At 38.0% G+C, this 19,956-nt stretch overlaps 2 protein-coding genes across 2 annotated transcripts; one reads left to right on the top strand and one right to left on the bottom strand.

Moving 5' to 3' along the window:
* Positions 1-496: 496 nt before the first annotated feature.
* Positions 497-5,085, top strand: drg1 (developmentally regulated GTP binding protein 1). The gene is made up of 9 exons (XM_058789344.1): positions 497-714; positions 932-1,055; positions 1,198-1,373; positions 1,576-1,645; positions 1,924-2,093; positions 2,630-2,760; positions 2,842-3,009; positions 3,329-3,451; positions 4,702-5,085. Exons 1-9 carry the CDS (start codon positions 676-678, stop codon positions 4,799-4,801), a joined length of 1,101 nt encoding a protein of 366 aa, XP_058645327.1. The 5' UTR covers positions 497-675; the 3' UTR covers positions 4,802-5,085.
* A 4,867-nt stretch (positions 5,086-9,952) lies between these two features.
* Positions 9,953-18,279, bottom strand: stard7 (StAR-related lipid transfer (START) domain containing 7). The gene is made up of 8 exons (XM_058789795.1): positions 17,252-18,279; positions 16,753-16,913; positions 16,476-16,525; positions 15,357-15,467; positions 14,901-14,983; positions 14,699-14,798; positions 14,529-14,613; positions 9,953-12,397 (listed from the first exon to the last, which is right to left on the bottom strand). The coding sequence occupies exons 1-8, from the start codon at positions 17,698-17,700 to the stop codon at positions 12,234-12,236; spliced, it is 1,203 nt and encodes a 400-aa protein (XP_058645778.1). The 5' UTR covers positions 17,701-18,279; the 3' UTR covers positions 9,953-12,233.
* Positions 18,280-19,956: the final 1,677 nt, after the last annotated feature.

Here is a 19,956-nt window from a genome sequence, read left to right as displayed (position 1 = left end):
AAAAATGTACACTACTACTACTACCAAGCTGATAAAGCAGCATTTTCAGCTTGCAGACACAAACAGGTTTCTCAACGGGGCCTGTACTATGATGGTCCTCTTTCATGAAGAAGTACTTTTTACATTGTAAATGCATTTAAATTCATCATATTCTTCAATCTCTTAACCTTCAGCAAAACCTTTAACCAAGGCTCGTGATTGGCTGTTCACCAGCGACGTCACACATGCATGTGCACGTGCTCCACAAACTCAGGATCAAAGCCTGAGTTGACAAAGAAAGTTGATGATCAGCATCACGGTACCAACAAAGCCGGATTGGAATGGTTTGGTTTTGTCAACTTGAAACTAATCCTGTAACTCAGAAATTGTTCATCTACCATCATGGTAAAGGCCCCAGAACACTTTTTCAGTATCTGTCTGTGTTGACATTTAAGCTTGATACTCCGAATCAACTCTGGAAATGAAGAAGAACTGTAAGTATTCACTCCTTACCAGTAGGCGGAGCCCTTTTTTTCAGACACGGGAAGAGGAAAAGCATCGCGAGAACTGAGCGTGGCGTGAACTCATGGCAAAGCATGACAACGGTGTGCTTTTGAGCCAACAAGCTGTTTAACCGATTAAGTAACATCAACTTTTTATTTTTGAAGTGACGACTTTGAAAGGACCAACGCCAAAATGAGTTTACTCGCCAAAATAGCCGAAATCGAGAACGAGGTGGGTTGACGTGAATACTAATATATGAAAACTAGCCGTTAGCACTTTAGCGCCAAACCCATTCAACAGTGAATCCATCTGGATTTCAGAAATTAATTTGAGATTCAATAAACTGAGCTTTTAAATGTTACATAATAACGATAGCTGTGAAAATCCATTGTTGACTTGACATTGTCATATTAAATATGCGGTTTTCTTAATTGTTTGTGTCCTGCAGATGGCTCGTACTCAGAAGAATAAGGCCACAGCTCATCATCTGGGTTTGCTGAAGGCTAGATTGGCCAAATTGAGGAGAGAGCTCATCACTCCTAAAGGAGGCAGCGGAGGAGGCACTGGAGAGGGTTGGTACTGCAGCATCATCACATACAGATGCTACAATATCTCACCTCTGGAGCTTCATGCACCTGTTATTATGAGGAGGTACTGAGTGATTAAATTGGTCTGCTACTGCGTTGTTTTTTCACCAACCTGTTTTTCATGCAGGTTTTGATGTGGCAAAAACCGGTGATGCCCGAATAGGATTTGTGGGCTTCCCGTCAGTGGGCAAATCCACTCTTCTGAGTAACTTGGCTGGTGTGTACTCTGAGGTCGCTGCCTATGAGTTTACCACACTGACAACTGTACCGGGAGTGATCCGTTATAAAGGAGCAAAAATTCAGGTGAAACTCTTTGCACTAGTTCATCATATACCATGCAAAGTGATGGTACTGAATGCAGCGTTTTCTGTCAAAATGGGTTTTTGAGGGTGTTTCCTCCTGGTTAAACATCCTGACATGTGGGTTTGCAACACTGTAGCATTTTTATGAAATGAGGCGGTGAGATTTGACCATTTTTAATGTCATTATTCTTATGTTTTATTAGCTCCTGGATCTCCCAGGTATCATTGAGGGAGCGAAAGATGGCAAGGGAAGAGGACGACAAGTCATTGCTGGTAACTACTAAAGGAATAGGTCATCCAAAAATTTTAATTTGCTTACCCTCAGACCATCCAGGATGCAGATCTTGTTTCTTAATCAGAACAAATTTGGAGAAATTTAGCATTACGTCGCTTGCTCGCCAATGGATCCTCTGCAGTGAATGGGTCCCGTCGGAATGAGAGTCTAAACAGCTGATATAAACATCACAATAATTCCACGTATTTGCTATGTTTTTAAGTGTGCTGTATTACCAGTCACATTCACTCTCCCTGACCTCGTCTCCTTCCAACAGTTGCTCGCACTTGCAATCTTATCCTGATCGTCTTGGACGTTCTGAAGCCTCTCGGACATAAAAAGCTCATTGAACACGAGTTGGAAGGCTTTGGTATCCGTCTCAACAAGCAACCACCAAATATTGGCTTCAAGAAGAAAGACAAGGGCGGAATCAACTTCACCGCAACTGTACGACTTCAGAGAGCTATTACCCTCTATTGCATACATTTATAAAAATTATTGTTAAAGTTTGGGTCACTTTTCTTGCATAAAATGAACATATTTAAAATGTAAAAATATGATTTGTGGAGAAGCCTTTTAGGTATATTAGCTGGATTTAACACTGTTCGTTTAAAATGAATCCAAGAGGTGTTAATTTATTGGAATATTTTTGAAATTGAGTGACTTTATTTCAGTGACATAATTCTATTAAAGCAGTTTATTATAATTTACATTAGTCTGGCACTAACTGCTAATTGGCAAAATCTAATATACTTTGGTCCTATCTTAATTAAATAATAAATGGTAAATATTTAAGTAAATGCTAAATGTCTTGAAATATTTAATCAAAAACATTTGAAAAGTTGACATTGATCACATGGAACAGCAGATCAGCTTTTTACTTGTTCAAGTCATTTCTTCATTACAAACCATTTTATTTAGTCTTATCATTTATCTTAGTGTTATCAATCATGTTTAAAGTTGTCATCATGCTTTTGTTTCAGTGTGCTCAAAGTGAGCTAGACGGTGAGACTGTGAAAAGCATCCTTTCCGAGTATAAGATCCACAATGCAGATATAACCCTACGAAGCGACTCTACAGCTGATGACCTCATTGATGTGGTGGAGGGGAACCGGTAGGACATCTTCATGTCCTCCATACTCAGTCATTACCATTTAGAAGAGATTATTCACACGATTCTTACTCTCCTCTCCAGGGTTTACATCCCCTGCATCTATGTACTCAACAAAATCGACCAGATCTCCATTGAGGAGCTGGACGTTATCTACAAAATCCCTCACTGCGTGCCAATCTCAGCTCACCACCGCTGGAACTTTGACGACCTGTTGGAAAAGATCTGGGACTACCTGCATCTAGTGCGCATGTGAGTCACTTGTTCCTGGAATGCATTCTGTGATGGCATGTTTAGAATTTGGTCAGTGAACTTATCTTTGTATGCAGAATGATTAAGTTGCATACTTTCTGGAAGAGCTTTCAGGAATGTAATAAAAAAAAAAAAAGAAAAAGTGATTTGCTATACTCGTATGTCTCCTGCGTGAAGCTTACAGAAACGTAATGTACCTTAATATATCATAATGTTCTGCTGTCTAGTTCTCACTGCCAGTCTTCAGAAGTTTACAATATGCACTATGTATCATAAAGCCACAGAAGTATGTATAATAACTCTGACTGATTATTCACAGCTACACAAAGCCAAAGGGACAGCTTCCTGATTACACAGCACCTGTAGTACTTCCAGATGGGAAGACAGCTGTTGAGGACTTCTGTTTAAAGATTCACAAAAACCTCATCAAAGAATTCAAATAGTAAGTGACTTCAAAACGTTCAAGGAGACTTGTGTATTTTTTTAAACGAGGACTGAGACGGGTAATGTCATTGATTTTGTTTTCACTTAGTAAGGCTGCATTGAAGCCGTAATAAGTCAGTTAGGATGTAAAGTGATTATGGATTTCCCTTTCTGCTGTACGTCATTGTTCATTTGTGTTGAGATCCAGAGAATAAGATCTGATTTAAATTCCTGAAAGGCTCTGATGTAATTGCAGCACTAGTTATCTTTATTTCTCACATGATGACAGTAAACTCACTAAACTTATAAACTCACTTCCAAGGTTACAGTGTGTTGTTCCCTTCTTTTAAGAAGGCGTAGTTCCTAAATTCAGCCTGTGAGGCCTTAATTTATAATTTTAAAAAAAATAGCCTTGAAATTGCATCTTTCTTACCTTGATAAATTGATATTTGATATTTCTTTTAGATTTGTTTTTAAAGTTAGTCTCTTATTAATTTTAGTTAATTTTCACACTGTTGTTTTAGTAGTATTCATATGCTTTTATACTATTAATATTTTGAATTAGCTTTTTTTATATTTTCACTTTAAGTTTTAGGTTTGTTTCTCTTTTTTTTGTTATTTTATGTGCTTTTATAATTTTTTTCATATTTCTATTTAGTTTTATTACTTCAACTTAGTTATTTAATAACTAAATAACCAAGTCATTTCTAATTTTCATTCAAGGTTTTTGTCTGGTACTTGCATTTTATTTTAAATAAAGTAGTTTTGGTTAACAATAACAACACTGATTTGTAAAGGGACAGACATCCAATCAACACTGTCAAATTTAAGATGTCTTTAAAAAATGTATTAGGGCAACTAGTTTCTGCCAAAATGCTGAATCTGCCAATCGCCTCAATCTGGCGATTCTCTAATGTATGATTTAATTAATTAGCATATTTTACATTTATGTATTTTATTATTTTCTATTTAGTTTAAATTCTTAGCAACAGTTTTTAATTCTTAGTGACTGTAGTAGCTACAGTATTTTGGCAGAAACTGTTACTGTGGTATGGAAGGAAATACTCTATTTCTAAATTATTATTTTAATTTCAAGTGACTTAAACCAAACTACCTAAGTCTTTATTACATGTCTCAATAAATTTGGTGCAGATTTTTTTAAATATACCTTGTCAGTAAAGAGAGATTTTAAACCATGTGTGTAAAATCTTTAGTACAATACTCCTGTGTTGAAACGTGCCTAGCGTCATATCCCTCTTCTCTCTGCAGTGCGTTGGTGTGGGGATCGTCAGTGAAGCATAACCCGCAGAAAGTCGGCAAAGACCATGTGCTAGAAGATGAGGATGTCATCCAGCTGGTCAAGAAATAAAAGAACTCTGATGTTTGCATGATCATTACACTTCACATAAGAAGCGATAAGACATTTCTAAATGCCCCGAAGGTTCCCATGGCACCATTGATGTTTCTTTGTTTTTATTTTTGGACTCGGACAAAGTATGATTGTAAATCACACAGATTCATTCGGCATATTAAATAATATGTCTTCTCGTGCTTGGATCGGCATCACAATGGCTTGAATGCAGTTATAGATTAAGTGCATCTGTGGGCTGCAAAACAAAGTGAACTTCAATAAAAACCTAAAATACAAATCTACTGATGTCTAAATGTGACACTGATGCTTGACACAAAACATTCGATCAGGTCTTTTTGTTGAATTGTTAGCATTGTTTACCTGATGAACAAAATTAACTGAAATATGTAGTCAGTAACCAGCACTTCACATGGTTTAATCCAGTAGTCTAGTGGCTGGATATTATACCCTCCCCCTCTGTGACAATCAATCACTCAAGATAACCAGGCCACTTAGCGGATGAATCGGACAAGGAATGATACACACCCAGTCAGAAGCGCTGATGCCCTTAAGTTGCCCCACTCACTAGGGACATTTGACATTATGAATGTGCGATGGGTGCAAGCTGCCCCAAAGGTTAATCAGCCAAAAAGCCTTTGCATTTTAGTCAATATAAGAACACTACAATTAAAAAAAAAAAAAAATTCTAGTGTCGTAAGTACCTTGGGAAAATGCATTTCCCACAGTCTTGGAGAATCTAGACATTTTCAATTTTTAAATTACGATTTTTCAGACCTGGAATACTTGTTAATATGTATAAAATAGTATAGTGGATATACGTATTTCAAGCTGTGTTACGCTGTTCCTCGACCAGCAATTAATCATGTGAAAATCTCTATAAAAAGACTTCTTAAAATGTACTTATTTAATTATCACAAACAACAAGGAAATTAATTCTTCAGAAGCCGTTGAAACCCTAAAAAAAGACCATTTGTGATTACTTTTTACATCTGTTTCAGACTGCAATTTCTTTTTAGTTATTGGGCAGACTACTTTCAGCAGCTGCGGCAGTGCCAAACCCTTTCTCAAATAAATCAGTTGAGATTATACAGCAAAATGATCTACCTTTTCAAAACATCTAGAAAAGGCAATGCACTGGGTACTTCTTTGGTGTTCTCATTTTTGAAAGAAAAAAAGGGTCTGGTCTTATTCAAAATGATGGATTAAAAAGCGTCTTACCAATCACCCTGTTAACAAAACAATAGTTAATGTGGACAATACAGTAAATCATTTTCTCAAAGAAAGCATAATTGAAAGATGCAGAAAGTTATCAATGAGAATTCAAAGTGCAGCATCAGCAAAAGCGTAAAGTCCGTTGTTCGTTTCTTCTGGTGGGGTTATTGGGTTCGTGGGGATGAAATGGAGGCAGATTCAGGCATTGATCTGAGTCAATTTTTTTAAGATGGTAGGGACGTATGCCTGTGGCAGAGGAGCCAGTGCTCACCCATCATGCTCCGCCCTTCCCCCACCCATTTTCCCCTGCTGCACTTTCCCCTGTAAATTATAGCAGCACTTTAGCTAATGAAAGAGTTGAAGTCCGGGCACTAATAAAAGCCATTAAGTGAATAAAGCGCTTCCCCCTCTAACAAAATTAAAGAATTTGCCCCCTCCTCAAGAGGGAGGACTCTGTATTAATATTTATGAATTGCGGAACTGGACCCTCTACCCCCTCCCAATAACACGTACCCTGGCCCACACCACCCAACTTCTCTTCGGCAAACCACCTATCCTGGGTGATATTGTGCGACCCCCGCGGGGCGGAGGGAGGGGCGGAGTATGGGGGTGTTGGAGGAGAGACATCCTGGACAGTTTGCCTTCAGTTCGGCTAACAGGTCCAGTCCAGACACCCAGCTCAAAACAGCAGCTCTCTCAGATGATCTTAGTCGCCGATGAAGCGAGAGGCATGGGTCTCGGCTTAAAGATTTGCCTTGAGGACATCCATCCCTCTGGGAACCTGTTGAAAGGTCCTCTACAAGACCTCTTGTAGATGGTCCTCTTCAAGATTGAGGTGAGTGTCCTAAATGCGTAAGTTGATTATTGTCATAACCGTTCTTTTTTTCTTCTCACAGAACTCCTTAGAACAGTTTCAGAGTACTCTAGACTTTCTTTTGTGCCTTTTGGACAAGTCTCCTTCAAGGTAACAGATTTTCCAAGTATTGTGCAAGAGGGGCACAAAGTACGCTACTACTGAACGAACTGGGTAAGATGTAGTATTTGCTCCAAATTTGTAAGATGCTCAAAAGGATAGATTCAAGAGGGAACTGATCGACTGGTCGAAGAATGTAGGATAAGACAATGCCATTGTCCCTTCATATTTTATGAATTGTTCTTTCTGATCCTCATCCTTCATTCTCTACCACCATCTCCAACATCATCCTTAATAATGTTTGTTTCCTCCTATTTCATCATGCTAAGTGGTTCAGTTGTCCGACCTTTAGAGTTGATTAGCGCACCCATCCTTCCCATTCCCACTAAAATGTCCCATGGGGCATGGCAAGTATGGGGTAATATGATTACCACCCAGATGGATGGGCAGAATCTAGGCAGGTTTTTGGAAGAGATACTCTGGGATACCTTGGGAAGTGTTACCACAAGAGATTTTGCAGTAACAATTTAAGAATTGGCCCTAAGGTCCAGATGCTGTGGCATAGATGACATTGGCTGTGATGTTGTGGGATATTGGCTGTGAAATAATATGACATTGGTGGTTTATTCTTATTTGCCCATAGAACAGTCTATTAGCGCAAGTCAAGAAGCTGGGGAGCTATTGATGTCCCTTAACAAGACAACCATTGCTTCGACAAACTCTATTTCTATAGATTTTTTGAAAACCTCTGAACAATTGAATGACGGCAAACTCATTTGATTACCAAACCACTTGTTAACTCCCATTCTGGAGTTCTCTTGCGTTCCATTTCATTATTCTACTGAAATTGTAGAAAATTGACAGTTTTGTCGACTGGTCATCAGGCATAGGTACTGGGGAGGTGTACGATTTTCGGAGAGGGTGGGGTTTGACGCAGTTTTTGCGCAGGAAGGGCGGTGCCTGCGAATCTCTGCAGTGAGAACGTGACCTATGACTAATCTTTTTCTCTTTTTTTAATTTTGCAGACATCCTTAGTCGCAGTCTATCACGAACACCTTTTCCACCCATCTCCCATTTTGTCACTCTTGGTAATCACCTGCAACAACCTCTACGATACTGCTCTTCTCCATTTCCAGTAACTTCCAGATTTTGGAAACCTGAATACAGTCTTTTTGAGAATAGATACAACACCTAAGGATGGCTGAAGAAGACTCTCAGTGACAACGAGATCTTTTGATGGTCTTTTTAAATTACCTTCACCTAGTGATCTCTGACTTTGTGGTTCCACCTTATGTAGACTTGGAGCCTTGACCTTTTCCCAGACGTCCCTCATTGTATTCTGCATGATTTTAAACAGCATTTTAATGTACATGGATGGTCCCGTCCTGTCTTTTGTGACTGATCCACAACTTAGACAAGTTTCTGCTGAATTTATGACGTTGCCCAGGACACCATTGTGCTTGATCTAACCATGCAGTTCCCTTTCTGTCCATGGTTGTGCCAAGCACTTTGGAGACTTGTGTGCACTTTCTACCAGGATTTTCTTCTTACTGTTCTTTTCCTCTTGGACCTGCAATCTGAAGAATCAAACCTTTTGCAACAGTCTGATGAAGTGTAAATTTCTTGTCTACAAGAGTATTTTAAAGAGAATAAAATGCATTGTGTTTTGCTTGTTGAGTCTGACATGATCATTACTGATAGAAAAATGAGTGCAACAAGAAATGGAAATAGTGACACTGGTCAAAATAGTGTTAGTTCTATTGCCAAGCTGCACGTCCTCAGCCAAGCTGATGCCATGGCTTCACATATACCCTACATATACATATACCCTATTGATTTAAGAAGTAAGAAAGCTGTAACCACCATAAATAGAGACATGTACCCAACCCCCAATATTCAGAGTAGCACTCAATCCACACAGGGTTAGTTTGTAATCAGTTTTTTCATGATTTTTACAAATGGCATTAAAGTTATGGAAAATGTCCAAGTCCAGTTGCATCCTTATTCATCATAAGAAATTGTATGGACAAATTCTGCACATCAGCCACCGTTTTCACTACTGAAACATAAATATCTGGCTATAAGACAAAAAGACTTTAGTAATGTAAGCCTTGCTCGAGTAAATGCAATCTTAGATGCAGTCGGGAGGTCATGATGATGGGTGGAGCTCACTGCAGAGCGGCACTTACAGTCAGTCTCTAGATGGATGAACCACTCCGTTTTACCGTCGGAGGTCATGTTAGGTTGCACTGCTCAGCTCTAGTCGTTTTCGAAGCAATAGACTCCTCTTGGATATTGTGTAACCTGTTTGCCTGCACACAAGTGTTTTATTTATTGAATCTTTGGAGATTCAACCTCTTTACGAGACCAGTTCACATTTTAGAATTATTTATAGCACCTTATGAAGATTTTGAGCACTTAACTGATTCACTGAGCAGTTTAAAAAAGATGCATAGCAACCATAAAATGGATGAATGAATCTCTAACTATGAATGTTATCAATCAATAAATGCTACTCAAGTCCAGCCAATGAAAATGCACTGTAACTGAAGTACAATCATGACTACCATTATGTATTCCATCACTATACACATACTCGAGTCAGTGGTCTAAGTGTGAGGTGCATATTGAACAAGAACAACAGTACCATACAGAACTTGACTTGTACGTTTACTTTTAATAGAGATCATCCGTGGTGTTTGCATGCTGACACAATGCCTATGGTATAATCGAAGCTTTGCTGTAATTTAGGTTAGCAGCTTATTTAGATCACTAACCTTCAATATGATAATGATAATACTGGTAATAATACTTAGCAAACACCATTAATAATGCATAGACTATTAAATAAATGCAATCTATCTATGGAATGTTATTGGACTTAGGCATTTATTCTGTTGTTCCCAGAAGTGTCTGCATATGATGATTAGAAGCTATTAAATCATCATTTACTGACCTGTTTTTGAAGGTCACAGACTTCCATACTATGCCTACATTAATAAAAATGAAACAAGACTCAGAAATTAATTCAAATGATTTTATTGTCACCAATTAATGAATTAGGTGGTTCATTTTCACATTAGAGCAAAAAACAAACTCATGCTTCTGGCGTCTCCATCATTAATACATACACTATTTCACTTGAGATTACAGTAGAACACATCTAGTTTAGATATTAGAAAAAGTGAAAATGCTATCAAGCGCATTAAACTGCAGTTGGGTTTTATGATGATGCTTTGACTATCATAAGCAGAGTATTGTCAAACACCAAGAAAATGCACTTTTTGAGTATATTAGTGAATATCTGACATTTCAATGTGATGTTTAGATGAAATGACAGAAAACACTGAATGTGCTCAACAACCACATGTAAACTGACTGGGAATAAATTAACACTTATTTTTGTGAAACGGAACAGTATATGACAGTGGGATATTTGTATTTGTATGCATTAAGCAGCAAAAAAAAAAAAAATATGTAGGTATGCTGTTAGCAGACTACGTAATTTCAACCTGGACCTCAGTTCATAAAAATAAACAACTTTTTTTTATCCAACTGAGGTCCAAATCAAAACTATCTGTGGTAATCGACAACATGCCACAAATGTTGTCAGTAGATCATAACATCTATAACCTAGAATATTCCTTAATAACAAGAGCTTTCTAAATACCCTTTGACTGACCACTGTGAACAATTTTAAACATGAAACAAAATCATAGAAAACCATGATCGCTATAGCCTTAAAACATTTTTCTTTTTAACAAAAAAAGTACTGGGATGTAAACAGGGCAGTGCTATCTAGGTGCCAAACTTACACAAATACATTTAGGCCACGTCTTTTCATGAACCTTAACAAAATGGTGCGACAAGTATTCTGACTAAATGAAAGAAATGAGGACAAAGGAAAAAAAAAAAAAGAGAAATTAATTTCATATGGAACAAAAGTAAGCAGGACTTTACTTGCACCTTCCATAAAGAGCAGATATTCAAAACAGAAACTCACATTGTTGATTATATGGATGTCATAATCAACTAACGCAACAGTGCGTCTTTGAGACCAGTCGCATTTGAAGTGCAACAATTTATTTTTTATTTATGCCTGTTTAGTTACCAATCGTGTAACAAAAATGTCATACCATTATCAGGTGCCAACCTCATTCAAACAGAGGACATCTGGATATCATAAACGAATATATATTTGCACACATCCACCAATTAAAATCTGACCTTGGGATTTGAAAAATCCGTTTTCATTTTAAATGTTTCTCTGAAGAGACCATAAACAAGAAACGGATACAAAGAAAAGTCAACGTGCATGTACCTTAGATGATTTACATACTTTTTTCCACTGACGTGCTACTGTATCTGTAACTTCACTGGTGTGTTATGACACATATTAGTATGAAATAAAGGTCAAACGATGGGATGGAGACTGCAAGTTGTATATAGTCAGTGTAATCTGCATCAAACCAAGTCTGACTTTTTTTGAAGTATAAACATGTAGAACACAGACAATCCCATCAGAGTGGATTCCCAATCACAAAAAAACACCCCCAAATTCTCGCAGTGCGTTTGTATGCTGACATTTGCACCGTCCTTCCACTTTCATTACAACATCAAATCACAGTGTCCTCATTTGCTGGAGTTCAGAGTAGAAAAGATGTTTTAGACTTCAAACAGCCCTCTAGAGCGCAGGAAGAAGCCAAGCCTGATCGTGAGGATGCTGCGGTTTGCATAAGACACAGTTTTGGTGATCCTGTGAAGGCTGTTTGGGTTTTACAGGCAGTGAACATTCACACGGTAAATGAGGACGATCTGGTTTGTTCTGGTTCTGCCGAGAGCAGTTCATTACAGCATAAACTGGAAAAAAGAACCACAAAGTGGAAAAAAAAGAAAAAGTGGCTTTGCACACAAACAGCTTCCTGTAGTTGAACCTTGTGGGGCGCTTGCATGCTTTCCTGTTGTTTTTCAACATCTCAACAGCATGATCAATTCTGATGATCGTGATGTAAATGCGGAGTGAAAAACTGCTTTAGCAGGAGAATCTACAATTAATAAATGACATTATTTTGGCTCATCTTAGTAGATGTACCCTACTGAAAGAGGAAGCAAACTAACAGCATACAAAATGAGGGACGTAAGCGCTCAGTATGACAGCTAGTACAGGACTTGTCGATGGCATAGATGAATTTTGGAAATAGACGGTTCGGATTTCTTTGTGGCTTCAATTAATGACCCCATAAGTGAAAAATGCTCTGTTCTGGGTCATTTTACCACTGTATATCAATCGCTGTAGCCAGACGCTTAGGCGTAGATCTGATTCGGGCCTCCGGTGTGAGCGTTGTCAGCTAGTCGTTCTTGGGTGGGTTGGGTAGGTTTTATGATGCTGACGTAGTCGTGGACACCGACGTCCATGTTTTTAGCTCTGAGAGCAGCGGTGTGAAGCTTCTCCAGGAAGTCTGGCATGCCTGTGGGACAGAGAGGAAGAGAAATCTGAGTGAACAGGTGTCAAGAAACAGCAGCTGCAGAAAGGGCAGATTTCAAGGACAACTTGCACGATGGCAGCCAATTCATCTGTGAAATTCCCAACTGTGATCCTAACACGAGTATGGTTACATTCAACAATAATGACTGTCCAACTGGAAACACACATACTCAGAGAGATCCTAATTATGTAAATATTGTGTCTAAAGAACTTGTTAAATTGTCTACAAAAATAGAAATATCATTACAATTTAAAATAACTTTTCTATTATTATTTGTTATTTATTACTAGGGTTGGGTATCGTTTTTTTTTTTTTCCGATACCAGTGCCTGAACCGATACTTAAAAATAATAAAAAATAAATAAAAATTACCAATTAATAATTGGATTGGCCATTAGCACTAAACACATGATGTCTTTTTTATTCATACTGGATGCCAGAGGGCGCCCTCGCACAAAAAATCCTCATATCCAGTCACAGAAGTAGCGGAACTCATGAAGCTCCAGGAAATCCCCAATATGGACAAATGCATTGCTATGGATGTAAATGAGTAAACAAGATATAAACGTTTTGAATGATAAAACAAATACAATAAACATTCGACTACGACAATGTATAGTTTATCTGTGTTATTCAAGCCATCTCTGGTATTTTCATAATGAAATATATTTATAATCCATTGCCAATCGATGTATTAGTAGCCTATGGAACATATTTTCTGCCTCATTCTGTGACAAGAAGCTACATCAGATCACAAAAGTAAGCATTTAACTGGTGTTGTGGACTAAAAAGGTTATAATGTTCTCTTTTGTTGGACAACAGGTTTAAAAACGTGAATACAAGAGAATTTTAGCTTTAGGCATTTTAATTTAAGAATGTTTAGCGTAGCTAGTTAATGGAGGGCTACCTGCTACCGTCAGAGCAAGTGTAATTTCTGCATTCACGTGTTCCTCGGATGCTCTCATTTCCTGAGTTGTGCTTTTAAGTCGGAATGTGAAAACAGCACGCTTGCATTACTACAAAGATTTGTTGGACTTGTATTAGAGCGGTCCGACTTGAATTCACGTGCATTTTCTGAGTCGGGAAATTATTTTTCACGTGAGGTGCCGGTGATGATGCTTCTTACGTTCGTTTTGGAGAAACAAAGGACAAATATTTAAATCCATCGCTAAGGCACAGCACAGAAATGAGGCACTGAAATCTGCGTTCGGATTCGGTTCTAGTACCTATGTAACCGGTATGTGCCATATTGGTACCGGGTTTCGGTACCCAACCCTATTTATTACGTTAATTTTCAGCATCATTACTCCAGTCTGAAGTGTCACATGATCCATCATTAGGCGTGTTCGACTTGAAGCAGTGCTGCGCAGAATGATCAGTGCATGACATCAAAGTACCGCGAGAGCGATAAGAGAGCAGATATGGATCCTTATGCTTTCTTAAATTATGCTTTTTTAATTTCTAGCAATTATCGCCGATTTGATTGCACAGATATTTAAACTAAACTGAGCTAGACAATGAAATCTCTGAATTCAATAATGAAATGCCTTTAACTGAAAATTGAGTGTTTAATCTTATCATTATACATTACTGACACTCTATCCTCGAATTTGATACTGTTAAGTGCTTTGACACAATCTGTATTGTTAAGAGCGCTATATAAATAAAGGTGACTTGACTTTCGAATCGCTCTCGCGGTACTTTGATATCATACACTGATCATTCTGCGCAGCGCCGCTTCAAGTCGAACACACCTATTCTAATATACTGATTTGCTGCTCAAGAAACATTTTGTATTATTATCATCATGTTGAAAACAGTTGTGCTTTTTCATATTTTTGTGGAAACCATGACACATTTTTCATGACTCTTTGATAAAGTTAAAAAAAAAAACTTGTTGCATTATAAATGTCTTCAGTCACTTTTGATCATTTTAATGCATCCTTTACATTTATGTTCTATAAATTCTCTCAATTCCCTCATATCAGCACTGCCAGATAATTTTCGACCCTGGATCCAACCCACTAAAAAAACCTCTCAATGAATGTTTTTACAGTCCAAATAGGAGCGCATATTACAAAACAAAATGTGAGTGCATAAGACAGAGGGCTCACCACTAGACACCATCCAGCTGACGCAATAACGAGGGAAGACTGTCTGGGGATCATCGCTGTAAGTCAGCAGGTAATCAAAGCCATTCTGTCGAGACAAGATAACTAGCTTAAGACTGCAAACTAAGACCAAGTGCAGACAGACTGACACACAGGAGATTCCCTATTCTCACCTCGTCAAATGACCTGTGTGGGCGGATGACCATCTTGGACTGGTAAGAGTGAACTCGGACAAACTCCTGGGTTTCTGGCACAGTGGGGTGTCTGACAGCTCTGAACAGAGAAAGACAGCACACTTAACATAAAGGACACACTTCAACCAATTGACACTAATTAAAATGTCACTAATGCCTATAAAATGGCAACAACAGTTACCTGGAAACTAGGATCATTAATTTGTTCTCCATGTCAACATGATACCGGCGCACGTAGACATAGTCTCTGGAGTACATGGGATACTGCACAGGAAAGGTCAACAAATTGTAACATCAATGGCTATTAAACAGCACTGTAAATACTAACAGGCATGTTGAAGTACCTGTTAAGAATTTACATTTTTCTATATATAAATACTTATGTAAAATGCAGTTTACTTCGTCGACATTTTGTAACTTCTTAATCAAGGAATTCTTTAACAATGCAAATTAATCTAACATGGCAGATTGATGAAACAGGATTGAGCTTAAAGGCTTTTAAATCTTCAGTCAACTAGTACTAGATTACACGTCAGTTAATTCAACTCAGGAGTCAGGCCCACTCACTGCCCATTAAAAAATAAATCACAAGGATGTTTTCTTGTGCATGCAGAAGAGAACTTGTTTCAGAGCTTACTGGAAAATGCGTCGCCCAGTGAATGACCTCGGTGCCTGTGTTGACGTCCCTGTCCACCACGTCCAGTTTGATAACCAGCGCATCCCACTTCTTTCTATACTCTGTGTCCAACTGGAGTAAAGGGAAATATTTGGGAGAGTCTAAATATAACATTCAAATACCAACAGCAGATACCAACCACATGCATATGCCAAGTTAAGCCTGAATCATGTAACTGGGTTGCCAACTCTCGCATTTGGCGTGAAACACAGATACTGTCTCAGGCCACCACACTACATCTCACACCAAATAACAAGACAACACAAAATGCATTTGAATGATGCTTTCTCCAGTGCATAACTTATATTTTACTCTTTTATTCTTTATTCTGTAAACACTGTGAGTCACATGCATATTCCCATTGTGTGAAACCGTCACAAGATCAAGTGCACGCAGGACGTGTTAAACTTCAAAGATGCGCATGTATGCATATCAGATAGGAGTGCAACAGAATAAAGAATGCAATAATTTAGACTAAAACATTATGATTTTCAACAAATATTTGTTGCTGAACATCAAATTTATATAAGGAAGTACATATATAGGAACAGCCACTGTAATAAAATCTTATAAGAGTCCCCTACATTTACAGTAGAAATAACGGCAGTAACAGGTTATTCATGTGTTCAGAAGAGTACATGCAGAACATCTGACCTGTTAAAACGGTTTGTTTTTTCTTGATTATGTATAATTTAGTGATTTCAAATGGTCTTGCTTGCATTTTTAATTATTATTTATCAATTATTCTGTAGGACATATGACTTGCTCGTCCTTCTGAAGATATACTAGGAAGGTAAACAGCACACAACTGAGTGTTGAAAAGGTTCTTTAAAATAAAACAAAGTGCATCTTGTAGAAAATTAACCTTAATTATTAAGATGAAACTAAAAACGAATGGTTGCATCCTCAAAACCTCATTTAGGTGCCTGTGACTGGTTCAGACCATGTCATCAGAATCTCACTCCAGCCAGGTAGCCAAAGTTGGCAACCCTGCATGTAAGGCTATGGAAGCTTGAACGGATGTAGTTTTACTTTGTCTTGCAGTAATAACTGGAGTTTAATATTAACTCTGTTTAGTACCTGAACATTGAAGAATTGCCGGGGTGTGACGTCTGTATATGAACCAAACACTGTAAAGAGAGAACCAGTCATGTAAATCCATTGCTTGAACAGGACTGGACAAACACTCATTATGATGATCAGTTAAATTTGATATGAAGGGGTCCTTCAAGTGCATGTGCCATCGCAAAGATAGCCTTTTCACAAAGCCATTCAAGTCTCACTTGAATTTACAAAAATTGATTTATTACTAATGAAGGACACAATAAATGCATGCAATTGTAATTTTAAAAAGTACCTCTGTATTCAAAAAGATGGCTACCCTGGATGGGTCTCCTCCAAACTCTCAAGTTTTTCTTCTCCACGACCACCTCCCAGCTTGGATCTGCATGCACGGCTGTCTTTGGTTTCACATTCTGGCTTCTCACCGACTCCAGTGCCTGCAGCTCCCATGCACACCTAAAGCACAAGTTCAAACAAGTTGCTTTAATCACAATAAATGCATAAACAAGACGATAAAATAACAAATTAGTTAAAAATAAGTTCAAATAACATTTGGCTAAATTTCGCCTCTCCTCTCATCAAAACCACGCCCTCTAACAGCCAATCCGATGTCATAACACCTGAACGCGACAAGTGATTGACAGCTAGAGAGCGTTTCTGATTGGTTAACAGAAGGCAGAGGCGCACAGCTAAGGCCCATTTGACAGTAAACGCTTAATATCAGATAATAGCGGTGTCTTATTTCAGAAATTACAAATAGCACCATATAAACAGTCCAGAAGTGAGGGAAGTACCTTCTCAGCTCATCATCTCCAATCTTCTCGTCTTCCCACATGAAGACCCCAGCCAGTGCTGCTAGGAGTTTTCCAGTGGGGGCGTGTTTGCTCTGCAGTCGCCGCCATATGTTGTTCACGAGTGTCCACCTGCTCCTCTCAGAGTACAGGTTTGAGTACAGCTCTCCTATCTGAAGAGCCCTTCTCAGCCTCTGGCCCGTCACAAAACTACAATGGTTGGCTAATATAGACAATAGTCTCTCCTTCTTTTTGTCGGAGGCCAGCTTGTTCGTTCCCCTTCCTGCTTTTTGGATCCATGACACCAGCAGGCCCACGCGCTCACCCAGCCACGAGAAACTCCACGATTTGCTATTTATCTCACCATTTTGTTTAAAAGTGTTAAAGCTTTGCAATCGGATAGCTCTGGCCCCTATAGTGCACACGGGGCGATGCTGGACGGAGGGGAACATCTTTGTTTCTAGAACCACGACTCGACGATTTCTAGATTTGACTTTGAAGCGCACTTTAATGCGCCCTGAATTAGCTTAAAAACAAAGATTTAGCATACAAAAAATTAGTTCCCATGTATTGATAGGGCTGAGACAAGAGCAACGCAATGTCAAGTTGACATGCACTAGCGAGTATCTTGCAAAATAGTTAACGACAGGTTTTAATGGACAACTAAAATTCACGAGTGCATAATTATTTATTTTTTTCGTATTGTCATCTCATGTTATGAGACGCTATAGAAGAAATTTATAAGATAAACAAACAGTTTGACATTTGCGAACAACTGCCGTAACAGATCAACTGACTAACGTAGCTTAGCCAACATTCAATGACATGCGACCGCGAGCAAACTGCGATTAAATCAACGAAAACAACTCGAATGTTCTCAATGGTATGTCGTACCTGGTATTTTTTTGGCAGCTAAATAGATTTTTGTACTCCTATCGTTAAATTAATCTTACTTTTATCCTTCTGCGTTAGCTTCATGCCCTCATACCTCTATAGTGGAGTGCGAGTTGCGTCAAATAGACTATTGACAACGCCCTTCCCAGTTTTTACGAGAATCTATTGGCTGTCTGTTTCGTCGAGGATTCTAATAGGGTAATAAGGCTGTCTGTCTTCGTTGGTCGCCACCCTGGATCAAACAGCATGTTCACACGTCTCACCTTAAGTCAACCCATGGTAAAGGTCCTTTACTACAACTATAAGGTTAAACAGATTTACCACGTGTCTACTCCGTCCTGTAACGATGACATGACGAACCGTTTATCTATCTATCTATCTAGATATATTGATCCCATTCAAATATTGATTCCTGTCTTTATTAGTTCAAATGGGCAATAAATGTCCTATCCAGTGTTGGGCCGTAACTAGTTAATAGTAATTAGTAACAGTAATAATATTACTTTTTGCATTACTAGTAGTGTAACTAATTACTAATAAGATTTATGAAATAATATTATTATTTAGTTACTTTTGATGCCCTGACACCTACTGATTTGAAGTCCAACAATCTAATAATTCCTAGATTTATATTCATAATTTGCATGGCTTGCACAGGCACATGAAGTCACCAGTGAAGCAGGCAAGTTTGGAATATGGAAAAGCTTACATTCAGTGGATGGAAATATTTTGTCAGGAGAAAAGATTATCTAAACACTTGTGTGTAAGTTGTGGCATTACTTTACTCTGGCATTACATGGCTTGCCCACCCACACCCCTCTGATCCTGATATTAATTGTATTACTAGAATTAAAAATCTTTTTAGAAAATGAAACATTTTCTTGTGAACTTATGATTTCTTTTGATAAAACACATTGTGAAATATAATCGTAGATGGGTACCAGAGAAATTATTGCTACAATTAACTTCAAGCTACACAATGAGAATAATACAACACTTTTACTTAAATGTTACTATCAATCACTATTGAGCGTTTGTAATAACTTCCGACTTCAATCTAGTGTGGATTTTGGTGAAATTATGAGGCAGAAATATATTGTTAGTAACATTTTAGATGAATATTGTGAGGAAAATATGCAATTAAAACTTCTGTGGTGCGTGAAAGAATAATGTAACTAGTAGTGTAACTAATTAATGTTTTCAGAAAGTAATAAGTAACTTAATAATATTACTTTTGAAAGGAGTAACTAGTAATGAGTGTTAATTTTTTACATTTTTTGAGTAACTATCCCAACCTATAGGTCCTATCCGAAGCACGTAAATCCTATGCTCCTGAAAGGAGAAATACTCCAATGAAGTCACTTTTTTTTTTTTTTCTGTGGCCACATGGTGGAGTTATAGCACAGCTTTCAGGAATTGAAGTGTTGCCTTCATAGAGTTTCATCTCAGTCTATCCCATGACTTCCGATAACCCATGAGAGGAACTGGAGAAAATTTGAGTCACAGGGGATACAAATATGGGAAACAAGAAACGCCTTTGAAATCTGACAGTAGAGCACATGACTGTTATTAATTACCAACAGACACCAATTTTAGGTTCAGGACAACAATTAAATTTTATCGTACACAATGACTGTACTTTGTCTCATTCTTTAATAATTAAGAGACTGCAGGCTATTAAAGAAACCAACTCGATTTAGATATTTGTGAACACATTTCTGAATATATATCTGTGCTCCTTTTCTAAATCTTTTTTTTCATATATATATATAGTCTTGTTTTACTTCTTACAAGTCAGAGAAAATAAATACCAA

This window comes from Onychostoma macrolepis, chromosome 10 (assembly GCF_012432095.1).
Source record: "Onychostoma macrolepis isolate SWU-2019 chromosome 10, ASM1243209v1, whole genome shotgun sequence".
Classification (NCBI taxonomy): Eukaryota; Metazoa; Chordata; class Actinopteri; order Cypriniformes; family Cyprinidae; genus Onychostoma; species Onychostoma macrolepis.
Note: the sequence above shows the minus strand (reverse complement) of the source record. Positions and strands in the feature narration are given on the sequence as shown.